A 27,490-nucleotide genomic window follows, 5' to 3' on the forward strand; every position below is an offset into this window, starting at 1 on the left:
ATTGGTTGTTATTATAACATTAAATTACAAGTAATATTTTTTTTTATTGTATTTTCAATCAAATTTATTCATTTTCATGTACGCATAAAAATTACAAAATAGAAATTGTGAGACATATTTATCATTTTGACGTAGATAATTGAAAAATTATATTATAATTAATTAAATTATATATATTACAAAAAACACAAGAAACAAATTAATGTATTGTGTAGTATATTATTTATTTAAAATTATTAATTTATATGCTAATAAAACGAAAAATACAGAATAAAAAATATGCATCACAAAAGAGTTAAAATTCTCAAAGTATGGTAAAAATGAAAGCATCAAAGGAAAAAAATAAATAATTTTAAGAAAAACACACATACAACAAAAACAAATGCAATTTTTTTTAATTAAAAAATATATGCAATTATAAAGTGGCAATTAAAGTTACGGTGGATAAGTTCTCGCTCCTTCTAACATACCAACATCTACGATGTAAAACATACACAGTAAGGATTCAATTATAACTGACGAAATGATATATCAACATAATTAATCCTATTAAATCAAAATTTCATGTGAAAAATTATTCATTCAAACGTTTTAAATTTCAATTCAAACAAAAAATTGTAAGCTCGACTTTAAATTTTCTCCAAATTTTTATTTGAAGGCAATATTTTTATTTAAAGGCACACAATATGGTGATATATCAGCATATTGTGTATCTGACATATATCTTTGTCAGGTTCACGATATAGATGTATGTCATGTTCAGGATATAGAGCTATGTCTTCTTATATCAGGAGTAGTGGGAAAAGGGGGTTACTGGAACAAAGGACTTAGTACAGTCAAGGCTAGGACCGGCAAAAGGCGCAAAAGGCGTTCGATGTACGCATGCGCGTCAGGTGCTTCTTGGGGGGGATTATTCATAGGGTCCTTGAACTTCGGGAATATATTCTACAGGACTTTTTTTCATACGAAAATTATAATTGATCCGTTATAAAAGAATACCCAATATGATGTTCTCAAGAAAATCGCACCTGTCCCCTACTTTCACTTTCGGAGAAGATCGTTATGCACCTGTTCACCCGGGGGACGTTCTCAAGAAGGTGCACCTTGCTCGACCTACTTTTACTTTCGATATTGAACACCTGTTAACCTGTGGGAATATGGGATATACTTTTTTTTCAAGGGGGGCGTTCTCAGAAGATGCACCTTGCTCGACCTACTTTTGCTGGCCTTTCCTTTGGATATAGAACACCTGTTAACCTGTGGGAATATAGCATATACTTTTTTTCCAAGAAAACTTTCACCGCTGACAAAAAGCCACTTTTACTTTCGGTCCGAACACCTGCTAACGCACTAGCATTCTCATATTAAATCACTGCATTTTCTTCCGCAAGCGGATAACGCCAACTACCTATTTATACAGGTGCTACCCTCATTTTCAGTTGCTTCATCTGCTGCTCCTGAAGTAGTTCCACGTCTTCACGAACTCTCGTGTAAGTAAAAATTTAATATTTCTTATATTCTATTTTATTTTCGTTTTAAATAATTATAGATAGACGATAAAATATTTTTCATTATATTTTCAGTTATCTGCCATGGAAACAACATCCAGCAAGGATACTATGAACGCCGTAAAACGTGTTCAGAAGGAAGATGAGACCAACTCGATGAAACGTCCGAAAATAGCACCCAGCGAAGTGAGCATGTTTCCCGTATGTGATGGCGTACACCTATCGGTAGTCATCTTCAAAAATACTTTAAAAGTTCACTTACGAATGTTTGAATCTGGTGGAGATGGATTCCTTATCCCTACAAAGAAAGGGATATCGATGACGCCCTACGTATTTGAGACCTTACGGGAGATGATGTCGAATGAACCCCGAAAAGTATTCTTTTTTGTGGTATGCGAAGATCTGTTGGTGAAGTCAGACGGAGAAAAGGTGTTGCTTCAACCGATTTACAAAAAAGAAGACGGTACATTCAATACGGCTAAGAACTATATAACAATCTACCGCGATTGTTTCATGAAGTTAGCTGATCCGGCAGCGAAGTGCTCGTCGTATTTAAGACGTGTGAAGTGCATCGACTTCATGCAGGATTGCATGAAGAAAAACGGATCATTTTCAGAGACCGTGGATCCTGAAATTGTATATGCTGAAAAACTCAGTGACATGCTCGAGGAATGTATCAACGACATCTTCCAGTGTGATGGATGTGATCTTGATGCCCCGGGTCAGAGTTCTCATGATTGTTTAAGCCAATCTTTTGACATACGACTCGTGCGATATTTCAACCGGGCGTTCGCTAAAATTAACATGAAGAGTATTGCTAGGGATTTGAATGTTCATCCGAACTTTTTAAACAAGTTAGATTTTGAAAACTTTATTTTACGCGTGAAGGACCTCTATTCACGTAAAGATCCCCTACCCTGTTGGATGCTATGAGGGAAATAGCCCCATCAACTTTCTTCTTCCCCCCCCCCCTAGGTGAATAAAAACCCCATCCGCTTGATGAACTCTCCTCACTTGAAAGATGTCGGATCTTAACGAAGATTTTCTGGACTTTGGCATACCTCTTGACGAACTGAACGCGTTGTGCGACTTCTACGAAATCGAAGAACATTTTAGCGAAGTGCAACCAGACTTCTTCGATACACCGTCTTCTCCGAAAAAGCAGAAAGTTACTGTAAGTTCTTTTGATATTATTACTTTAAATTTATTTTACAATTAATTCTAATTAGTATTACTTATTAGTATATGTTATGTTTGGGTTTGAAGAAAGACTTGATTTTGAAATGTTTAAATTTTCCGGTTCAAATACAGGGATTTTTCTCTAATACTGGATTACACGTTACCCATATGGAAGACTGGTTGAACTCTAAACATTAGATCCAACCCAGTAACATTTTAACTTTCACAAATCAGAGTTCAAATAATAGGAAGAAAAAAAAATTTTCGTAGAATTTATGAAATTCTGTCATTGTGCATTTGAATCAAAATATTTTAATAGACAATGAATTCCCAAGTTTCTAGAACATTGCAAAGCATTGACGGTTACTATATTATGTATCCAACTGAGTATAAATTCTCTTATATTTTATTGAACAATAAATATTTATCAACACCGAAAAAAGGGTTTTATAATGGGGAGGGGGCTAGTTTGATTCAAAATAATCATACTTTGGTCACATGAGATCTGAAGTATTTGGGGGGATATCATTATATATAAATTGATTTTGTGTGTGTATATATTCTCTATGGAAATCTACAATTTTAGATCGATCGTCGTCAAATTTTGCATATGTACCAAATGGGACCCGACTTAAACAATAGGCTACTTTTGTCAGACCTGGGTAAATGGGTGAAAAACTGTCTGGCAACAAATGGGTTTTGGGTCTCAACAATTACTTTCAGAACGTTTGCTTTGGTTACCGTGGTTCCCTAACAATACGTTTCAGATATGCCTTTATTAATGGTTTGTCACTTCTGTCAGTGTATGTATAATAGTTTATGCCTTTATAATGGTTTGCTACATTTTCAATACTCCCAGTAATGAGGCTTTTCGAATAGACGTTATAATCATCATCGCTTTGAGGACCTGGAAAATGGTGATCCTCATTGAAATCAGTGTTAAAATTGCTGATTTTACTATAGAAATGCAGAAATTTAGTGGGGTTTTTCACCACATAAATCATTTAAAAAATTGTATTGAATTCTCAAGTTTTGAAATATTGAGTCCGTTTAGAGATACGAAGCCCAAAAAAAATTAAATACGAAGTAATTAGTCGGGACTATTTTCGAGTTGGATATTCATGCAATAACATTGCTTTCAACTTTTCATTTATATCTTCTCAAGCATGAAAATTAATGTCTCCGTTAATATTCAACTGCATAAATTCATATAGTTTAAGTTGTTTTTAAAATTAATTATGGACCCATAAAGTGCATCGAAGAAATTCCACAGCTTTAACCAAGCATTTGCGGAAGCTGAAATAGGCAGATGGATAACTTGAAGTTCAAAAAGAAGGGTCGAAATACCTAGCTCTCTTTAAGAAAGGAAAAAAATATATATATACATTTCTACGTTTCTGAGTCATCATATTGGTTAACTTAGACACGGTTTGCATGTCCCTCAAAGAAAGAGGGAGATATCAAGTGATCCAAAAAGCTTCATTGAAGAAAACCCGGGCAACGTCGGGTATTATAGCTAGTATTTTATGAAGCGCAAAACTTTTCCGGATTGACGTTTGTTAGCGTTAGATTTTTCTACTCGTTTAATCAAATCTATTAGACATATTTTCAAAATTCGTATTTACCCATTAACGGAGAATAACAAAAATAATGAGGATACCACTTCAGCCATTTATTGACAAAGGAAAAAATTAAAATTTCGAATGGCAAATTTCCATACCAACCGGCGTTAATGGGTTAAGAAACGAAGTAAAAGTTTTATAAAAAAGGACCGGTATTTTCTGGTAAACCAAGATCTGATCTTGGAGAATGAACTCCAATGTTTCCCTAAGAGTTTTCCTGTGAATATTACTTCAAAGTCGCTTATATACTCAGTGACTCAAATCGATGTGCTATATGAGAGATGTGAACAACTTAAGAGTTACATTAATTGAGAACAGGTCAGAAATATTTTTTTCCCAGAAGAGAAAAAACTTAAAAACCATAAATCAAAATTCCACATTTTTATGCATATTAAACAGATAATAATTAACCATGTCTGCACAAGGCAACTTCAGTATGGATAGTCAATGATATGTCTGACATAAGAATCGATTGAGATAAAAATCACATAACGATAAAATTAATGTCTTTCTCCCATATCGTCAACCATGACCGTTTCTTTCATTATAGTGTTTGATGTTGCCATTTAATCTTATGGGTACCTGATGTTTACGTATTTTGTTTTTCCATAAGACAACTAATTTTATTTATATGAATAGTGTATTATTTTAGATAAAATGAATAGATTTTTTGTACCCACTTCGTCAGGTATTTTATCTGTTTGTATTATTATTTCTCAGACGTTGTTGCATTTCTACTTTCAGGATGCGCAATCGAACTCTCATGAACAAGATGGTTGCTTGCCAGGCACATCGAAACAGACGGTAAGTAATCAAATTTATAGATTACTGAGGAAAAAACTTAAACATATGAAAGGATTCGAGAATTTTATTATTATTTCTCAGACGTTGTTGCATTTCTGCTTTCAGGATGCGCAATCGAATTCTCATGAACAAGATGGTTGTTTGCCGGGCACATCGAAACAGACGGTAAGTAATCAAGTTTATAGATTACTGAGGGAAAAACTTAAACACATGAAAGGATTCGAGAATTTTATTATTATTTCTCAGACGTTGTTGCATTTCTGCTTTCAGGATGCGCAACCGAACTCTTGCAAGACTTGTGGTAAGGTGTTTAAAAGGTTACATGATTTACGTCGACATACAAGAATCCACTCAAAAGAAAAAATTTTTACTTGTAGAAAATGCAGCAGACGCTTTTCCCGAGGCGATAACAGACGAAATCACGAGCGGCAATGCTTTCATGGGGCGGGTGCTCCCCCAAACCAACAGGAAGATGCGTTGAACACTTTCACAGTTATAGTGATAGAACCAACTTCCGATAACGCATATGACCCCATTCTTTTCTTTAACGAGGTTCGAGTCGAAATACAAAACATCATACTCCGGGAAGTAGGTGTGAAAAAGGCTCTTAAATTTTATATTGTGCTGAACGTTCTCTTCTCAAGAAGAACAGAATCCAATGAAATTGAATTTATACAACCTTTTTTCCGCTCGAGAGTGGAACTCATACATTCTGAGGATGAACTCGGTGATAAGATAGATTCAGCTATCAAAAAAATTCTGTCTTCGCTCGACGAGTTTACAAGAATGGGCAGCGGGTGGGTCTTTGATAAGGTTTTAAAATTAGACCTGAATATAGCTGCCTACAACCCATTAGCAGCAGCTTCTTACTTACCCATACCTCCATCAATCGTGAACAGAAAAGCGATTATAAACATCTCAAACACGGATAATAAATGTTTTATTTGGAGTGTATTAGCAGCCCTTCACCCCCAAGACGAGAATCCGCAACGAGTATCAAAATATCTACAGTTCGAGCATGAGTTGAACATGGGTGGGATAGAGCTCCCAGTCAAAATAACCCAAATAAATCGCTTTGAAGAACAGAACCCACACATTTCTGTCAATGTCTATGGGTTAGCGGATAATGAAATCTTCACGATGAGGGTGACAGAGGCAACCCAACGTCTTCACCACGTTGACTTGCTATACATATGTAACGAAAATACCAGTCATTACAGTCTAATAAAAAACATGAGTAGGTTGTTATCCCCTCTAACTAAGCATAAAGGTGCTCGGTTCTATTGTCCTTACTGTCTACACAGGTTTTCTAGAGAAAATTTGTTGGTCGAACATAAAGAGTATTGCAAACCTCACGGTCTACAACGAATATGTATGCCTAATGAAGATGAAAAATGGCTTAGATTCACTCAGCACCAGTATCAGCTACGTGTTCCTTTCACGATTTACGCTGACTTTGAGTGTATCTTAGAGAAAATTTCTTGCTGTACTCCGAACCCAACACACTCATCCACTACCCACACAGAAAAACATGTACCAAGTGGTTTCAGTTATATTATAGTAGGCCCTGACACCACACTTTATAAACCCCCAGTGGTGTATAGAGGAGAAGATTGCGTGCAGGTATTCCTTCACATGCTGGTGAAGGAGAACGCTAGCATTCAAAACATTCTTAACACCGTGAAGCCCCTTAACATATCCCAAGAAGACGAGAAAAAATTTCAGGATGCTGTTGTATGTATGACGTGTGAGAAACCGTTGGGTGGTGATAGAGTTCGACACCATGACCACATATCGGGTGAGTTCGTTGCAGCGTTGCATAACGCGTGCAATTTACAGCTGAAATATTCTAACCATGTACCTGTAATAATACATAATTTGAGAGGGTATGACAGTCATCTAGTCATGCAGGCGGCAGGGCTCTTCAAAGATCAGGATATCTCAGTCATCCCTAATAATTTGGAGAAATACATTTCTTTCTCGATTGGGGATTTACGTTTCTTAGACTCATTTCAATTCCTACCGGCTTCTTTAGATAAGTTGGTTGGCAATCTTACCCGTTCAGATTTTCGATTGACTGACAGCATTTTCGAAGATGCTGACCTACTTGTGAGGAAAGGGGTGTACCCGTACGAGTACATCGACTCGTTCTCTCGATTTTCAGAGACTGAATTACCACCCCGCGAAGCTTTCTTCAGCAGTCTAACTGGAACCGATATAAGTGTGGATGATTACACTCATGCACAACTCGTATGGGAAAAATTCGGCATTCAACATCTCGGTGATTATCATGACCTTTACGTAAAATCAGACGTGCTTTTACTAGCAGACGTGTTCGAACGTTTCAGGAACCTTAGCATGAGCTATTACAAAATTGACCCTGCGCATATGTATACAGGCCCTGGTTTGGCTTTTTCGGCATGTCTGAGGATGACCGATATTAATTTGGAACTTCTCACAGACATAGACATGCATTTGTTTTTTGAATCCGGTATTAGAGGAGGTGTTTCTATGATCACCCATCGTTACGCTGAGGCTAACAGCCGATACAGCGAACAGTTTGAACCCAATCAACCGACCAAAGAAATAGTGTATTGGGATGCAAATAACCTTTATGGTTACGCTATGTCCCAATACCTACCATATTCAGGTTTCCGATGGTTGAGCACAGAGGAAATATCTAACATAGACATCGCAAACGTTCCCGAGGACTCTCCGAAAGGCTATGTCTTGGAAGTCGGGCTAGAATACCCCAAAGAACTTCACAATGACCATAACGATTATCCGCTAGCACCTGAAAACATGGTGATAACAGAAAAGTTGTTTTCAAACCATATGAAGAGCGTGTGGGGGAAAATTAACCCGGAGGGGAAACCGTCCGAATGCACAAAGCTAGTTCCCAATTTATACGACAAAGAAAACTATGTAGTACATTATCGCAACCTCCAACTCTACCTCACCCTCGGTCTCAAAATAAAATATATAAAAAGGGTTATAGAGTTCAATCAAAAACCGTGGCTGAAACCGTACATTGACTTTAATACCGAACGCCGTCAAGCAGCTTCGAACGATTTCGAAAAATCGTTCTTCAAACTGATGAACAATGCAGTATTCGGGAAAACCATGGAAAACCAGCGGAAGCATGTTAACGTAAAAATTGTGCATAAAGAGAAAAAAGCTAAAAAATTAATTGCATCCCCAGCCTTTGAAGCCTTCAGAATTTTTAGCAATGGATTGGTTGCCATAAAAATGAAAAGGTTAAAACTGAAATTAGTTCGTCCTATGTATGTGGGTTTCGTAGTTCTGGACGTGAGTAAAATCAAAATTTATGATTTTCACTATCGGTGGGTTAAATCACGGTTCGGAGAAAAAGCGCAACTTCTCTTCACCGACACAGATTCGCTAACGTATGCAATCGAAACCCAAAATCTACACCGCGTGATAAAATCCAACATGGACGAATTCGACACTTCCAATTTTCCTCCAAATCACACCCTTTACAACCCTCATAACAAAGCAGTGCTCGGGTTGATGAAGGACGAATGCCCCGGTGACCCCATTCTATCGTTTGTCGGTCTTCGTTCAAAAATGTACAGCATTGTTACGGCTAAGGAAAACAAGAAAACGGCCAAGGGAGTCAGCAAAACCGTTTCCCGCAATCAACTGCATCATGAGCTGTACAAGTCTTCGCTTTTCGATCAAGTGCGGTACAGACATACGATGGTAAAAATCACGAACACTAAGCACCAACTCCACACAACCATGGTACGAAAAGTAAGTCTTTGTCCCCTTGATGACAAACGCTATATATTAGATGATGGGGTCTCAACATTAGCTTATGGACACCACGCGATTAATCCCCACGGAGAAGAAGAAAGTTGATGTAACCAACAGAAAAATAAATGCTTATTGTACATGTTTCTAAACGATTGTGTGTGTGTGTTTTTTTTTTAACAACAGGAGACACAATTCAGAGAAGAAAATCTTTATTTCCAGTACGTTTTTTACAACTCAAGCCATCTTTTCATATATTTTTTATTTCTTATGTAATAATGCGGTAAACTTATCTCGTATAAACCTTGAAGAAACTCTTTCTCACCCGGAACAGGTTTCTTTTTTTGAATGCTCACGACACTGGATAACAGTTCGGAAATATTTGTATTATCTATCTCCACCCCTTTATACACAAGCTGACCGCTCGGTGACCATTTGATAACATTTGGGTAATCTTTAAGGTGACTTATAATTTTTCCCGATATTTCACGGTGAGATTTCGGTAAATTTAACAATATATCAGATGATGCACTTTTCTTCAACGGCGGTTTACTGAGATCGCGCATTTTAGGTTCTTCTTCTTCTTCATCGAAACGGTCGAGTGGCGAATTGTTTCCTAAGGCAGTATTCCTCTTGTTCAAAATCTGTTGATAAAACTTTATTTTAACCTCGTTCGGTAATTCACTGTTCAGTATCTTCGCCATTTCAGTATCTAGTTCCGTAAGCTGCGGCTCTTTAATAACATGGCGGTTCATTCTATCTTCTGGAACAAGTACCATAACTTTTTTAGCGAATTCCATGTCCTATCAGACTTGAAATCAAACCGATTGCAGCGGGTAAAAGAACTTGAAGGAAACCACCTTTTTGTATGAGGATCTTTCTCTTTTTATAAAGAGGTGTTTTCCTCTTTGCTAACGTACGGAGCAAACCTTTATACTTTTGAAGTTTAGCTTTTTGGAGGGTGGATATTGGGATATTACCATGCAGTAAATTCAATGCACATTCACAAACGGTTTTGATGTCAGAATTTGGTAACCGCTTCAATAATTCTTTACGTTGTCTTTGAGGACATCCGCTTAACAATCTCAGCACTTGTTGCTTCCTCGCGGACATATCGTTGAATAAATAGTGTCGCTGACGTACCCAGTCTTTTAACGTCTCGGTTGATAGACATACTGCGTTTGCGTGGGTAACACGTTGGTGCGTAAACGCATTTTTTCATCCGTTTCTTGCCTAAGATCGATCGATAAATATGAATACGGAGATTTCGTTGCATCTGCGTAACTTTCTTCGAAAAAATTTAATTTCGTAGGATACAACTGTCTCCCCAAATGGGTGATTTGGTTCAAATCCCTCCGGTTTTTAAACAGGAAAATATAATGCGCGTTTAGCGTTATTTCCCGCAGTTTCTTATGAAAGAAATTCTGAGTTACAAAGATAACCGATAAATTTCGATGGTGGCTATACTTAGTAAATAGCTTAACCATTTTCTCTTCTCCCGATAACTCTGACATAAAATCATCGAAAATCAGTAAGGCATTGGAGACTCCCTCGAAATTACAATCGTCTCGGAATTCAACATCTCTAATTTCCTCGTGCAGTGGCTGAGATTCTCCGTAAAACCATATCACGCGTTTCGGTAAAGGTTTGATAAGCCTTTCACGATGTTCGAGCAGACCCTTTAAAAAATATGTTTTCCCGCTACCGCTTGCACCTGCACAGACGGCAGTGAATGGATGGTGTAACGTTAACGGTTCCATCGTGAAAAATGATGAGACATGAGTTGTGCAAATCAATTTTATTAAAAAGAAAAGTATTTTCTTACAAAGTTAAACACACGTAAATCGTTGTTCACATTGAAGCGAGATACAATAGAATTCATACTTTCACCCATACATTTACAGTACACGTAATAAATAACATAATAGCCACAAACTTGGGTATCAGCTGACTGCAGCGCCACGTCATTGTAGGTGAGTCGTTGATATCTTCTCAGGAATTTCGTGATATTACCTTTCTGAAAGTTTGAAGGATGTCTTCCGAATGAGTCAAAAAACTCCGCGGTCAAATTGTCATGAAGATATATAGCCAACCAATGTGTTCCAGACTCTGCACTGGTATCTGTGTTAACGATCAGAGCTGTAGGATAATTTCGTATTCTCGAAGGCAACGCGTCACTAGCGTAAACGTTCCTGAAAACTTTTTTCGTTTTCGGGTCTCTGCGGAGTGCTCGACGAATCTGTTCGGAATCCATCAGCCAGAGAAATCGCACAATACACTTCTCGATTTTGTTATCTCTATAAGGTTCTGAAACTCACCATATATGATTACCGAGATGGTTTTAGGTAGTGCTTTCGCAAACTTTAGTTCCACACGTAGATTACTATGTTTCACCAAGTGTAAGTGTCCGCAGTCGCTCTGGTCGGGGAGTAGGGAGAAACAAAATAGAGTGTAACCACTATGAAATTCTTCTCTGGTTATGTCTATGCCACGATCTTCCTCGACTCGAAACAGGTTATTGTAGGCTCTTACGGTGTTTCCGGTCTCAAAGTTAGGCTCTAGGGGTTTGTGGGGGACTGGTCGACCATCAACATATACGGAGACGAAGTTGAGATCGTAATGCTTGAAATCGAACGGGTTGCTTCTAAATGTACCGTTGAAAGATTCATTGTCAACTAGGCCGATGATAACTCGTTGAGGCATTGCACCCAGATACACATTGTCTTGGACGAATGACATGCTTCCCTGTGCCACAGAGTAAACCTTACAAAGTACTCTATTGATAGGGTATTTCGCAGTGGTCTTCTCCAATGCTTTAGCATGCCCGATGGCAACAGCTGGGTTAACTCTCACCTTCCTTACAAAGAGGCTGGCATGATCTATGTGCACGTTATAATCAGCTGTCGAGGATATTAGAAAAAACGATGGTTTCGAACGCACTAATCTAAGTTTAACATCTACCAAGTTGAGTAACAGTCTTTGTTGAAAAAAAAGTGAACAGTGTACTCTTCCCAATAGGTCGTAAGATCTGCTGTTTGCAATGTGTTTTGACCGCTCTTTCATACCTTCGTTATTTTCGTGGTCGGCCATGGAACCTGCAGTGTCCTTGTGGAAACCTTCCATAGTGAGGGGACCCATCTTCGCATCTCGACCATAGTTCAGCAAAGTTTCGATATAGGCTCTGTAAGGGTAGGTGTGAGACGAATTCGTGATATTCCTACCATTGAGAGAGACGTCCACTTGGGAGAAGAGGGAATGTAGCGGTAGATTCGCAGGAGAAACTAGGTCGGTATCAAGAAGTGGTTTACCGTCCTTCTTTGTGACCCTCAACTTGACGTGTAGTTGTGTGGAAGATAGGTCTATGTAATCTTCGGTGCTACCTGTAATGTTGAACTCAATCGGACCGTCTTTAATACTGGAAAGTGGGAGAAATTCAATCCATTCTCCACCTTCTATGGCGGTTTGAGTAGGGGGTAAAGCGAACAAATCTACTTCGCTTTTGAGACACTCGGGTGAGTTTGTCATGATGAGAGCCATCTTCTCAATCGAAAATATCGGGTGCTGTTGCCTTCCTAGCTTTCTTACGAATGACGTTTTTTCTCGCTAAGCGTTTCCTTTTATGTCCTCCGAGCATTGTTTTAACTTTCGTAGAAGCTTTATCACTCAGCAAGCGACCAGCCTCTTTTGCTCTTTCCACCGCAGCTGTTTTCAAATCTCTACCTTGTACGACGTCATTGGCAAAATCTACACCTGACCTGAGAACCTGACGGCCAAGAGCCTTCGCTCCTTTTTTGAACAAAGGCATAGCCGATCGGAAAAGGGAGCTGAATATTGAACCGAAACCGTAACCCCGTTGCAGTGGTATACCCTGATAATATCCAAGACCTTGACCCGCTTGGTTGACGTAATAATCAGTTACGCTGTCTATACAACAGCGATACGGGCGGTAAGACATCATAAATGTTTCAGTCGGAAGTGGAGTTTAACTATCACCTTCCCACGTTCAAATGACACGAGATGACCTGTGTGCGTCCTTATATGAATGTGAACTGTTTCAAAACTCCTTCGGGCTAGAGGGATGTAGTGACCCCTCTCGAAGGCTGCGTTGACGATGTCGCCATCGTGTCCTTCGGTTTTTACGATTCTTAATAACGGGGCAAAGGTGTTGCCGACAATCTGCGGTTCGAATCACAATAAACGTACAACAGATGAAAGTCTAGTTTCGGATCAGCCGTGAAAGGCCCCTCTATCATCATTCCTTTTATCTCACCGGGTTCAAAACCTAGATTCTCTGCTATTCCTGTATGTAGAATTAACTTAGCACCTTTCCTCGTAGCCACCTTCACTTTTTTCGTGGTTTTGTTGAAAATCAAATCAATATCTTCCTTTCTAAAATTTCTCGTCATCACCTTAATCAGGTCTGTGGTACTCTCGTAGAAACCACAAGGGATGACACCTTTTTTTATCACTCCATCTCCAGAATTAAATTCAAAGCTGTTAGACCGTTCCGTTATGTTGTGGAAAGAATGGGGAAATATCAGCTCTGATAGAGCTACTTCCATATCCGAATCAAACTCTAACGCGCTGGGGAGTTTTGTGACGAAGTTGGAAAGGGTGTTATCAGGAAAGAAATTCATGCTCGAATCGCTTGGGAGCGTTAAGTAGAACGAAGCCATCTTGTTGAAATGAGTAAAGATGGATTGAGTCGCTGTATTTATATCCATGATATAAACTTTTCTGGATAATGCATCCACTTTACGAGTAGCTCTGTTTTACCTTGCCTCTTCCTTTTTCTTAGAATTTTTTCTATAGGAAAGGTGTCTTCTAGTGTGGTCTTCGTCATTTCATGTTCGTAAAATGTCCCTTCAATTTTTTCACCCATCAAATCTTTTAGTCTGTAGACGGGTATCTCCCTCGGTATGTATTCATCCACCACGAAAACTTCATGTGTAAAATTAGACTCGTATCCCTTTTCAAAAGGGTGTTTCGTACGAGAAATACGAACCTGGTCACCGATAAAAAACCTTTGTTTTACTTTTTTAACCTTTTTCTTCCCATAGAGGTTGTCCCACACCCTCTTTTCGTTTTCTTTATTAACTTCGGTAGGACTCATCATTATACTCCTGTGAAACTTATTATTATACCCAAAAACCAGATCTTGTAACACGTCTATGTATCTATGCGTGTTATTTTCTGTGAAGTATCGCCACATCCTCGATTTCAGCGTTTTATTGAACCTTTCTGCTATCGCAGCCTTTGTGACGTCATCCTCTGTCGTAAAGAACTTGACCCCTTTTTCCTTCAGAAACTTTTGGAAGACCTTATTCTTGAATTCGGTGCCTTTATCCGTTTGCAGAACATGTGGTTGCCTTTCGACAAATATTTGATCAAACGCTTTCACCACGCTCCGCCCCGTTTTGTCTTTGAGCGGGATGGCCCAAGCATATTTAGACAACACATCAATACACGTTAAGATATACTGATAACCGTCGTTGTATTTTACCAGGTTTCTCATGTCAACTAAATCAGCCTGGAATTGTTGATTCATTGCACCAACTATAATACGGTTCCTGGGGAACTTTTTTCTTCTTTCACGATGGAGTGTGTAAGATTTTTCCCCTTCTAACCACTTTCTTATTTTTGTTCGAGAAAATTCCCCTTTTAGAGCTCGATATAATGGTTCGACACCCCCATAACTACCCTCACTCTTCGGATTTCGATATACATCTTCCATTTTTTTTTTTTAATCGGAGTGAAAGTGGAACACGGGTTCATTCCTCTTTTATAATGGGGGGGGGGGAGTAAAACCGGGATGCGTACATCGAACGCCTTTTGCGCCTTTTTCCGGTCCTAGCCTTGACTGTACTAAGTCCTTTGTTCCAGAAACCCCCTTTTCCCACTACTATCAGGTCTATATCGAAAATCTGATATAGATCTTTGTCAGGTGCACGATATAGATCTATGTTTTTCAAACTATATTAAAATAATCTATTGTCCCAAGTTATTGTCCTTCAAAGTAGAGATTATTCACATGGAATCAAATACATATTCGCTGAAATAATCAAGACTTGATCAATTAAAATCATAAATAATTTGCACCATATAAGACGAGATCGTTCTATATCATAGTTATGACATCTGATATTCCTCTGACATTTCGATATATAACGATATGGTCCAAATATTGTACTATATCGTTGTGCTACTGGGGGTAGTTTTACAGCACTTAAGTGGCCCCCCAGTGCGGTTCTACATCACTCAAGTTACCCGCGGCACATTCTCAGATTGTTTAAGTGATTGCGGCATATAATTACGGATCACTTGAGTGATGAGTGGCACAGTTCCAGAGCACTTAAGCGGCCCGGACACATTTCCAAATCACTTGGATGCGCGAAAAATTTAGAGATCACTAAAGTGACTCTGTAGGGCACTTATCAATGGGGGGGGGGATGTTACTTCAAGTGCCCACAAACTATCGAAAGGTTTTTCTCGTTTTAGGCTCACCGAGTAAGATGCCATTAAGAATATTTCATATTTTCATAAAGGGTGGTTGATGACGTAGGCATTATCCAAACTCCCCCCCCCCCTTGTCATCAAGAGTCAGCAAATCGGAAACCGTCCCTCCATCGATGATGACGTAATACTTGAACGGCCCTTTATAAAAAACGTTGTTGTCTTTTAGTGTCTTTTCTTTTCCTAAGTTCCGATTTTTAAATATTTTATAGCTGTTTTTTTTTATGACTAATTAACGTGCATATTATATATTTTTCCATACAATAATTTTCCTGTTTATTTTTTAGTCGATTTGCTAACGAAAAATGCATTGATAAATTGGATCGAAATATTTTACTAAAATTCGAAAAGATTTTCGTGATCCGCCCCCTTAGCTGTTTGAATATTTCAATTTGTACCGAATTTATAATGTGTTTATATTTTGCCGAATCTTAAAACTTTGGTATATAATAAATCAATTAAATATTAAAACAAAAAATATGTAGAAAAAATTATCTAGACCAATAATAATGCTCTAAAAAATGTAATTCCATTTAGCATATCTTTACTCTTCTGAAGTTCTATCTTTAAATATTTCATAGTTGTTTGCGATTATTAACATGCACGATATATTTTTCATACTATAATTTATCGGTTTATTTTTAGTCGATTTACTATCGAAAAATGTATTGATAAATTGGAGAAATTTTTTACTAAAATTTACAAGGATTTTCTATCGCATTTTCTGAAATTCGAAGTCGTTATCCTCCTTTAACTGTTTGAATATTTACGTTAGCTTTCAATGCATAAATTTGTTGGTTTAAAAAATAAAATCATTTTTATAAAATTGAAAATAGCGCGATTGCACATTTGAAATGCCCCGCGGAACATCAGTGGAAATGTCTACCTTGTTTGCACCACTGTTCCGCGATCAGATACGAAAATGAAGATATCGTAGAGTTACGCAAATTATCGGAGAGGCTGAAACAACGTGATTGGCTGTGTGGAAAAAATTACGAAAAAAATCGTGTAATCGCGGAATAGCGGTGCGAAATATGCGCCCCTGCTGACCAAGCATCTAGTTGCAGTGGTTGCAGCAGTGATGGTAACTCGTGGGAAATTTCCCATATTCGTGGCTAAAATTTGCCCAAATGGGAAATTTCTTAGCATTTGTGGGAAATTATAAGAGTTCATTAAACAAAAGAATTTTTGCAAAAAATAAAAAATTAATGCAGTGCAATACATTTCTATTGTAAAATACTTGATTACGTATTTTCCCCGCTAGATGACAGCACATTTTGCCGAATGTGTGGGAAAAATTTAGTCAAAAGGGAAATTATTGAGGGAAATTTCGCTGGAAGAGGTTACCAAAGCGCTTGCAGAGAACGACTCTTCAAGCGCTTTGGAGGTTACCATCACTGGGTTGCAGTGATGGTAACTCGTGGGAAAAATTGGCTAAAATTTGCCCAAATGGGAAATTTCTTAGTATTTGTGGGAAATTATGAGAGTTCATTAAACAAAGAATTTTTGCAAAAAATAAAAAATTAATGCAGTGCAATGCATTTCTATTGTAAAATACTTGATTACGTATGTTCCCCGCTAGATGGCAGCACATTTTTCCGATTGTGTGGGGGGGGAAATTTAGTCATAAAAAAGCTGACCATATTTCTTCGAGAGAAATACGGGACATCGGGATTCCAAATACGGGAAAATACGGGACATTGCCAATAATCGCCAAAAACGACGCCAAAACCAAACAAAGTTGCCAAATATTGTTGAGATTACGGAAAATCACAATGGCGGGAAATGATGCATTACCACAAGTAGCAGTGGATTAAAATGTATTCCACGAAAAAAAAAACGTTCAGATTAATATTCTCATATATAGTAGTAATTATCATAAAATAATTTCTGAGTTGAAAAATAATGTCAATCTTTGACTTCAATAGAGAATAAAAATTCAAGTAGGCTTCGTGTAAAATACGGGAAAAACCGGGACACTGTCCCGGGAAATACGGGACGTATGGTCACCCTATATATAGGTGATCTGTGGGATATTTTCATCCTTCGATCTCTTTCTTCGCGGTCTTTTTCATATATGAACGCTCTAAAATTCAGTTTTCGAATATGATTTCCACAGATGATGCTTTGGGTGCAGTTGGATTGGTTACGGCCATGGGCGGAGATACGGGGGGGGGGCACGACCACCTAGACAGGTTATATAGGAGCAAGGGCGTAGCGAGGGGGGGGGACTTGGGGGTCTGGTCCCCCCCCCCCGAAATGTGAGAAAATGGCCGAAAAAAGGGAAAAAGATGGCCAAATCCATTGTTCTGTCACTTTGGTCCCCCCCCCCCGAACGAAATTTCTGGCTACGCCCCTGTATAGGAGGTCGTGGGAGTGCGTGAGGGCATTGCCGCCCCGCCCCCCCCCCCCCCCAGCGTCAAAGGTGGAGTCGACTGATCTAATGTATATATGAATTGACATCATCCTCGTGCCCCCCAGCAATAATGGGCATGCCCCCAGACTTCCAAGTCGATCTCTGCCTATGGTTACTGCTCTAAAAGTTACTAATTCAAAAAACGGGTAACGTGGTGCAAAGGTTGGTTAAGGAAAAGCCAACAATATATATATACCGTATATTCGCACGTTAAATTATTACAGGAATTGAGATTTTCATCGGAAGATTGGTACAATTTTCTCAGAATGGATGAAGATACTTACTCAAGGCTGTCTCGATCGCTCTTCTACTCGTCCTGTGTATTGTTGGAAGTACATCCCAGATTCCGAGAATAATCCGGATAAGTAACTTCTTTTAAAATGAAAAAAAAGCTTTGTGAATTCGTATCCGTGATTATTGAATATTGAGAGAGAGAGGGAGAAAGAGAAGAGGCCAGAGAGCGAGAGAGATAAGTGCGTACCGCTGTAGTTAATAAACCATGTCTGAATTCTTTGCACACATTGTAAATAACATTCCCCAGTACTAAGTAGCTACACTAATACTAACTAGCACATACTAACACTCCTCAGTTAACTAGGAACTGAATTCTCTTATTCATTTACTTATCCGTTAAGCCTATACCACACGTACTGTAAAAATAAATGAAATTTTCTTATTAGTTGATCCAAGAGTTGGATGGTTTTTTTTTGTTAGCAGAGAAGAGTACTTTTTGAGCGTTCTCTACTTATTATAACAGCTTGCTTGCTTTACATTTTAGTTCTAAGTCTTTTTTCAAACCATGGCATGGAAATTAAAATTAATAAAATAAGTCAGGGGGGTTCTTAACTCTTTTGTCGTTCTCGGACACTTTGTGCAGTACCGGCGCCAGGCATGAGGCGGCATAATTATAGGGGGTGGCATTTTTTGTGAAAGATTTATTATGACGATGTTTTCACTCTTGGAAATTTTTACACATCGAAGTAATTTTGAAAGGAATGCGTGGATAAATAAGGGCAGGTAAATATAATACTTTTCAATGTTGAAATGCTCTATTCAACTCTTTGCTATTCAATGCTTAATTCATCTCAACACACCTCCTTTCTTGACTTCCAAAAAGTGTCACCTATCTCTAGAGAAGCTGGTTTGTAAAAAAAAAAAAATCAGGTTCTTTCGCTTTTTGTTAAAGATCTTTACAATCTTTATCAACAATTTTCCGAATATGACTTTCCTTTCTTTAGTCAATTTCCCCATCACAAATTTGGATGCCTCTTTCAGCCAACACCATAATGGAAGAATCTCTAGTGCCGTGCTGTTTGGCTCTGGAATGTTCTGACTGCCCATTTCTGTATAGAAAATGAATTACCTGGGTTAGATAAGACAATTGAATGAACGATGTTATTTGAACCCAAAATTGCAAAAAGAACCACGGCTATTCGCGTTTCGGAACTATAGGAAGTTCCTTCATCAGTAGCAAAAACAATACAAGAAAAATAACGAAAAATACTCCTTATATAGCGGGAGTTACTCGCTGTTGTAGACAAAAGAGTCGAATTCAAAATGAACCGGCAACAAGAGCAGAGGACAGAAAAAAAGAAAAATGGCAGAGCCAATCGCAAATGAGAACGTGATAGTGATCGAGAAGAATAATTATTGTAGAAACAATAAACCCGCTGTAAGTATTTTTCGTTATTTTTCTCATGTTGTTTTGTTTTTGCTACTGATGAAGGAACTTCCTATAGTTTCGAAACGCGTATAGCTGTGGCTCTTTTTGCAATTTTGGGTTTAAATAATGTCGTTCATTCAATTGTCTCATTTCTGTATACCCATAAGCGTACGCAGAATTTTCTTGAGGAGGGTTTTCCGATTTTTCCTGCAAAATAACACTTTAATATTGACTCGGGGGGAGTTAAAACCCCAAAACCCTCCTTGCGTACGCCAATGTGTATACCTATATCTGTTCTCTACAGGGTGATTCAGAAAAGATGGGAAAAACTTTAAGAAGTGATAGTACACACCAATACAAACAATTGTCATCAAAGAATGTATGGTCTGACATGAAAAGCAAACAAGCTAGCGCGTTTCGAAACGGCCACTCCGCAAACATTAAAAACGGCATTTCTGTTGAAATTTGTCGGGAGAAAAAGAACACCACACACACGCACATGAATGCAAATGTAACCTGGGGAAGAAGAAACCGTATGTAAATCTGCGTCACAGTGAATAAAAGGCGCGGACTCAGTATTATCAAAGTGCGCCATTATCCCGTACGTTACAACTATTAGAACGCGCGCGGTTGCACGCTGGAATAACTTCACAGGGCTGGCGTCAGCGCCTTTTATTCACTGTGACACAGATGTGCATATGGTTTCTTCTTCCCCAGGTTATATTGCAGGCATGGTATTCTTTTTCTCCCGATAAATTTCAACAGGAATGTCGTTTTAACGTTTGCGCAGCGGCCGTCGTAGACCATGTATTCTTTGATGACAATTGTTTGTATTGGTTTGTACTATCACCTCTTAAAGCTTTTCCCATCTTTTCTGAATCACCCAGTATACCAGGATAAAGTTTCTCGCGGAGCCCTTGATGATAACGAGGCTGTTCTACAGAACACAAATTTTTGTACATTCAATCCAAAAAAAAGTGTGCCCTTACTGCTTCCCCACCAAAATCATAGCTACAGGGGAAAATGAAAGGGGGTCTAGGCAGCACATCTTAATTTACATATTAATTGTCATAAATCATTGTGCCTGATCTTATCGTGGAAGCTGCTATTCTACGCAGGACTGAGGTCCTTGCATGACCCCTACAAAAAGAGTGAGTCGGGAAGGGCTCCTGCCTACGGGAGCTGTGGTGTCCTTATAAGAAATGACTAAAAGAACTAAACTGATAAGAACATACAACGCCACCTAGTGTTGTGTAAGGGGAACTAGTGAGTTCCACCTCGGACATCAAGTAGACAAGATGTCTAAATGTTCTGCTCTTTCCGCTTTATAAATTCTTCCTATCTATATGTATGTAATCTATCTAAGTCTAACGTAATAATAAATACTCATCAAAATAAATACCCATGTGTTATCCACTCGGCTAACAAAGTGTTAAAGAAAACACAACAAGTGGCGACGAGGCCCATCTTAAAAGTTGGATAGAGTATTTACTCGAAGACTGCAAAAGGTAGGAGAAAAAGTTTTTCATACATCTCTGACGATGGAAAATTTAGTTGAAGAGTTAATAAGACAGAATCAAGCTCTAATGGAAGCTCTCAAAGAGCAACGAGGCTCAACGTCAACAAACCAAAAAGTGACGGTTTCGTTTGATAAATATGATGAAGCTTCAGAGACTTTCGATTCGTTTATAGAACGTTTCGAGGCGTTTTTAGACATTCAAAATGTCCCAGAAGAAAAACGTGCTAAAGTCTTAATTTCGAGCATTTCTGCAAAGCTCTACAACTTGTTAAAAAATTTATTGTCTCCGGACAATCCAGCGGAGAAAGAATTCGCCATTTTAAAGAATGTTTTGAAGAACCATTTGAATCCTAAAGCATTGATTATACCGAGTAGGCACATGTTTATAAACAGAAAGCAGAACGAAGGCGAAAGCATCAGTTCGTATATAGCCGAATTGCGACATCTCGCAATCGCGTGCGATTATAAACAAGAGATGTTGAACACCATGCTTCGGGATGTTTTCGTTAGTGGGCTCCGAGATAGAGCGATCCTCGATCGTTTATTTGAGGAAGATGACATCGAGCTAGACAAAACAATAAAGATCGCGCTGGCGATGGAGAAAGCTGTTCAGGGGGCGAATGAGATTATCGGGAAGCCGGCAGAATTGAAGGTAGTGAAAGCGGGGAAGAGGAAAACGAAACTCCCCACGCAAAACAGAAACTACTCTGCCGCCGCTGTCAAATATCCGCCGTGTATACGATGCACAGGGACAAATCACGATAAAGACTCCTGCAGATTTATTGCTAGCAAATGTCGCTTCTGTAAAAAAATCGGGCATATAGAAAAAGCCTGCTACGCGGCAAAGAAGACTCAATCGACACCTAACAAACAGAAACAGATTTCAGTTGAGGAAAACGAAAATGACGTTTCCATGTTTGGGTTAGAGAGGGTATTGAGTGAAGAGCCGAAAAAGCCTCCGATGATGGTTACTGTCAACATAGACAATAAACCAGTGAGTATGGAAGTTGATACGGGTGGAACAGTATCAGTAATGAGCTTACAGAGATTCAGAAAAATCTCGAAGAAAAAAGTTCAACCTACGAATTTAGTATTCCGGACATACAATGGAGAAAAAATTGTCCCAGCGGGATATGTCACTGTGAAAGTGGAGTACGGAAAACAAAAGTTGCACTTGAACTTATATTTGGTGAGGGAAAATTTAGACACGATTTTTGGCCGTGAATGGCTATACAAAATCAATCTAGACTGGAACTCTCTTAAGGCTGTGAGGACCGCTAATGACATGGATCTCAAAAAATTGTTGGATGATTATAAAGAAATTTTCGACAACAAATTGGGTGAGATAAATAACCATGAAGTGGAACTAAAGCTAAAACCAAATGTTACCCCAGAGTTTCGTAGAGCGAGAACTGTGCCCTTCGCATTAAAAGACCGGGTTGAAAAAGAAATAGACCGGCTTGAAAGAGAAGGCATTATCGAGCGAGTTGAAACTTCAGATTGGGCTACACCAGTTGTTCCCGTGGTGAAACCAGACGGATCCATAAGGTTATGTGCAGATTATTCTGTCACATTAAATCCTAAGCTAGAGGTGCCTCAGCATCCCTTACCAACGTTTGAGGAAATATTCTCATGTTTAAATGGGGGTAAACGATTTTCAAAATTGGATTTCAGTCATGCATATTTGCAAATGAAAGTGCACCCTGACAGTCAACGACTCCTAACCATAAACACTCATAAGGGGTTATACGCCTGTAAAAGATTGATGTACGGCCTAAATGCAGCTCCAGCAATATGGCAGAGGTACATTGATGGGCTATTCCAAGGAATAGATGGTGTAAAAGTTTTTATGGATGACGCCAGAGTGACCGGAACAAATGACGAGTCACATCTCAGGGCTTTGGAAAAATTTTTCAAAAAATGTCAGGAGCATGGGCTGAAGTTAAATTTGAAAAAGAGCACATTTTTTCAAAAAGAAATAAATTTCTTAGGTCACAAAATTGATGAAAATGGCCTAAGTGAAACAAATGAGAAAACTGAAGCAATTTTGAAAGTTCCCGCACCGAAAAACGTTCAGGAAATAAAAAGTTTTCTGGGCATGGTAAATTTCTACGGGAAATTTTGTCCTAATCTGGCAACCATTGCCTATCCTCTCAATGAGCTGACAAAAAAGGACGTTCCGTGGCGTTGGTCTAAAAAGTGTGAGACTGCATTCAAGAAGATCAAAAAGGAAATTTGCTCAAAGCGAATCTTGATGCACTATGATCCTACACTACCTCTTACTCTTGCTTCGGATGCTTCTCCAGTGGGAATAGGAACAGTTCTATCACATGTCTTACCAGATGGAACAGAAAGACCAATTGCCTTCGCTTCTCGTACGCTGACGAAAACGGAACAGAGATACTCCCAGATTGATAAAGAAGCTTTGGCAATTATCTGGGCAGTAAAGAAATTTATGCTTTACTTGAAAGGCCGAAGATTTACTCTCATAACAGATCACAATCCTTTGGTAGCGATATTCAGCTCGAAGAAAGGTCTACCAGTGTTGACGGCTACTCGACTTCTGCATTATGCCTTGATCTTACAAGCATATCAATTCGATATCATTTATCGTAACACACAGAACCATGGAAATGCAGATTGTCTTTCCCGATTTCCTTTGAGGTCGGAAGACTTAGTTGTCAAGGATGACATAGAACTCTTCCAGTTGAATCAAATCGAAACACTACCAGTGAAAGCTCAACATTTAGCAAAAGAGACACAAAATGATGAAGAGTTGGGTCCATTGCTGAGGAAATTGAAATTCGGTGAACCTTTAGGAGGGAAGGAAGCCGAGTATACCTTGCAGGACGGATGTATAATGCATGGCCAAAGAGTTTTTATTCCGAAGAAATTTAGAAATCAAATTCTTGATGAACTCCATCAAGGCCATCTGGGCATTGTTAAAATGAAAGCAATTGCTCGATCCTACGTCTACTGGAGGGACATTGATAGCGACATAGAAAAAGCTGCTAAAAACTGTCCAGATTGCTCCAGATTCAAGTCCGATCCGGTGAAAGCAAGGGTACACCATTGGGAATACCCGAGTGCTCCGTGGGAGAGAATTCACGTAGATTTCGCAGGTCCCATATTCGAGCATATGTTTTTGATCGTAGTCGATGCTCATTCTAAATGGATGGAAGTATACCCGATGAAATCAACAAACACGTTCAAGACAGTTGAATGCCTACGGGACTGTTTCTCTCGATTTGGACTGCCTTTAGTGTTAGTGAGTGACAATGGTCCTCAGTTCACATCACACGAGTTTGAAATATTCATGAGGAATAATGGAATAAAGCACAAAACGTGTGCTCCCTTCAAACCATCAAGCAACGGGCAGGCAGAGAGATACGTTCACACCTTAAAACAATCCCTTCGGGCGATGCAAAGATTTCCCGGAAACATCTACCAAAAAGTGAGCACGTTTCTGTTGAATTACAGAAAAGCGCCAAATGCGACTACCATGCAAAGCCCAGGAATGTTATTCCTAAAAAGAGAAATCCGAACTAGGATAGACCTAGTCTTGCCAAATATCAAGAACAGGGTTCAAGAAAGGATCAGAAATGAGGTCACAGACTTCTATGACCGAACTTTCGAGCCAGGAGATCGTGTGGCTGTGCGAGATTACAGATCCGCCAATAACAAGTGGAAGTTCGGAACTGTTCTCAACAAAGACGGAGTTCTGCACTACACTGTAGATGTAAATGGAACTCTCTTCCGACGTCACATCGACCAGATGAGAGCAGCTGGCAATCAAGTCCAGCCAAGCTTGGTGATACCCCGAGTTCCAGGCAAACTTTCATCAACTCCTGTCGCTGCTGACTCCGAAGTGCAGTTTGCTCCAGAAGAACAGACAACTCCGGCAGAGATCAGTAGCGATCTACCAACCAATGAACCAGCTAAGGCACCAGCGACGTCCAGTACTTCCTTTCCTTTGCGACGTTCCCAACGAACCAGGAAAGCTCCTGTCCGGTTGGATCTTTAAATTAGCGGGGAGGAATGTGGTGTCCTTATAAGAAATGACTAAAAGAACTAAACTGATAAGAACATACAACGCCACCTAGTGTTGTGTAAGGGGAACTAGTGAGTTCCACCTCGGACATCAAGTAGACAAGATGTCTAAATGTTCTGCTCTTTCCGCTTTATAAATTCTTCCTATCTATATGTATGTAATCTATCTAAGTCTAACGTAATAATAAATACTCATCAAAATAAATACCCATGTGTTATCCACTCGGCTAACAAAGTGTTAAAGAAAACACAACAGGAGCCTGATATAATTCTCATCAAATGTGATCCTATTTTTGTTTTTCACACTAAAAATTCATATTAGAGGGGGGGCCCGTGAAGAGTTTGAACTGGCTACCCACCAAAAACATCGTAGTAGGGCCCCTACTACGGGATGTGAGGGCCACGGGTCTGCATGCCGCGCCTGGTTGAACTTATGGTTGGGATTCACGAGGTTGGAGCCCTGTGAACCTACTGGGAGCATAGGTGGAGATAGACTTGGAAGTCTGGGGGGGGGCACGGACATTATTGCTGGGGGGAGGGCACGATGATGTCAATTCTTATATACATATATACATTAGATCAGTCGACTCCACCTTTGACGTTGGGGGGGGGAAGCAATGCCCCCCCCCGTATCTCCGCCCATGACTGGGAGGCATATTCACGAAACGAGAGCTTTGATTATAACCCTCACCATAAGAAAGCGCCCACACAAGAACTTTGACATATGGCTTTAACTGAAATAATCATGATGCTAATCATTGAAAGGGTGTTCATCTGAGTTGTCAGTGAATATCTGCTGAGTATGAAATCAAACATCCATCCTCAATGGTTTAAGTGAGCTCTATGACCCCCTACAAGGGTAGGGCTGGCAGGGCTCTAGCACGGGGGCCCGGGACAAACCTCATTGTTTTTTGTTTCTTTTTACACTGTAAATTCACTATAAAGGAGGCCCTACCAAAAATCTGTCTGTCTGTAGGCGAGAGCTCAGCTCCATGATGGTGGGGGAGAGGGATGATCAGCACCAAGGTGCTCACAATAAAAAGGAAAAATGTTATTACATGAAATGTAAAAGATAGGGTAATCCTAGATAGGGGGCCACATTGCCTTTTATTACATCTGCACAGACCTGTTTCTTTGCTCGCAGAATTATGATATCTGTGCGGAATGATAAAATAATGTTCTGCCTTGTACAATATAGGGAATTTTTTTTCTGCGCAGCAAAAAACTGTGTGTACATGGAAGCATTCTCATACTCTAAAGGGCCATATTTTGTAAATTTATTCACCATGAAAAATGGTGCCTTTCTGAAGCAATTTTGTCCATAACCAATAAGCAGATAAAAATAAAATTTCAGTGTATTGTGAAAATCACAGTGTATTTGGCTTCCACATAAGGGAAAATATAAATGCGGCCACCTCTCCACGATTGCCACTCGGAGCAGATTTCGTCCTTCAGTTTCAGCCAAACCACTTGAAAGTCAACTCTTAATGCAACATTGGTTCCAGCTCTGAATGTATCTCCTGTAGCCCCTTCCCCCCAAGATCACCATTATAGTTTTTAAAAAAAAATTTAAAATACCACAAGGAACTATCTTTAAAGGTAGCTTCAAAGTATTTATTTTAATTTTAAACTACTTTTTGAAAGTTGGGAGCTCAACATTTCTTGGAAAATTCTCTGGTATCTCTAATCAATCATCTCTAATCAATCATCCCAATCTATCATCAATGAATGAATGTCAGAACCCTGCCTCCAAACTTATCTCATTGCCGAGATCTCTTCCAGCCTGGTTTGGTGGCAGAGTCTGGAACAATAATCTATCAGTATACACTTTACCTGATTTATATTTATATGAGTGCAATGATTGTGTAATTCAGTCACCAAATGACCCGTATTTTACAGGAATTTTTTTCTCTTGAATTTTTTTTATAATGATGTAATGTTTTTCAACAATGCTTACTAGAATTTATAATTTTAACTGAAATCATGAATAACTGTTTTGCATAGCACTTTATGATTATAAATATTAAACTCAGATATATCCGACTTATTTTTTCAACAACACGAAGAGATTCCCGAGATCAATAAATATAGACTATAATATGGAATACGTGAAGTATCTGGATTGTTAGACCATGATCCAAAAAATTAACTTTGAACGTTTCACCCACAAGCAAGAAAGGCATAGTCTTGTTTTATCACAGACACTTATGTGCTACTAAACCTCTAAAGATGCCTGCCACCATAGGCGTAAAGTTATTGAAAATGTTTGGGTGGGGGGGTGGCTCAGGTCCTATACAACAAAACCTCATTTATACGACGCGTCGTATAAACAAGGTTTCAATCATGCCGCCGAAACAGCGGGTCAAAGCGTCGTATAAATGCAAAAATCTTATAACTGAAACCTTATTGGAAATGAAACCCCCCCTCCTCCCCTTCTGTAAA

General features: G+C 39.0%; 2 protein-coding genes across 4 annotated transcripts; one reads left to right on the forward strand and one right to left on the reverse strand.

The window, feature by feature from the left end:
- The first annotated feature begins 2,492 nt into the window (after positions 1–2,492).
- Positions 2,493–9,043, forward strand: LOC149072156 (uncharacterized). 3 transcript variants are annotated; one of them, XM_089246350.1, is made up of 4 exons: positions 2,493–2,682; positions 5,054–5,113; positions 5,219–5,278; positions 5,384–9,043. In XM_089246350.1, the coding sequence occupies exons 1-4, from the start codon at positions 2,530–2,532 to the stop codon at positions 8,993–8,995; spliced, it is 3,885 nt and encodes a 1,294-aa protein (XP_089102476.1). In that variant the 5' UTR covers positions 2,493–2,529; the 3' UTR covers positions 8,996–9,043. The 3 variants fall into 3 exon arrangements, with proteins under 3 accessions (XP_089102476.1, XP_089102475.1, XP_089102477.1); XM_089246349.1 differs by having other exon boundaries at positions 5,219–9,043; XM_089246351.1 differs by lacking the exon at positions 5,219–5,278.
- A 2,097-nt stretch (positions 9,044–11,140) lies between these two features.
- LOC149072157 (uncharacterized protein F54H12.2-like) lies at positions 11,141–12,424 on the reverse strand. The gene has a single exon (XM_089246763.1). It carries the CDS (start codon positions 12,422–12,424, stop codon positions 11,141–11,143), a length of 1,284 nt encoding a protein of 427 aa, XP_089102889.1.
- Between the last annotated feature and the right edge of the window lie 15,066 nt (positions 12,425–27,490).

The sequence above is a fragment of the Pholcus phalangioides genome, unplaced genomic scaffold (genome assembly GCF_987345545.1).
Source record: "Pholcus phalangioides strain wild (caught in Gottingen) unplaced genomic scaffold, Ppha-v1.0 ptg000017l_1, whole genome shotgun sequence".
NCBI classification, from domain to species: Eukaryota; Metazoa; Arthropoda; class Arachnida; order Araneae; family Pholcidae; genus Pholcus; species Pholcus phalangioides.

Coding starts and splice junctions, on each gene's coding strand:
- LOC149072156 (XM_089246349.1), top strand. CDS start 2,530: ATGTCGGATCTTAACGAAGATTTTCTGGACTTTGGCATACCTCTTGAC. Junction 2,683..5,053: donor CGAAAAAGCAGAAAGTTACT/GTAAGTTCTTTT, acceptor TTCTACTTTCAG/GATGCGCAATCGAACTCTCA. Junction 5,114..5,218: donor CAGGCACATCGAAACAGACG/GTAAGTAATCAA, acceptor TTCTGCTTTCAG/GATGCGCAATCGAATTCTCA.
- LOC149072157 (XM_089246763.1), bottom strand. CDS start 12,424: ATGGCTCTCATCATGACAAACTCACCCGAGTGTCTCAAAAGCGAAGTA.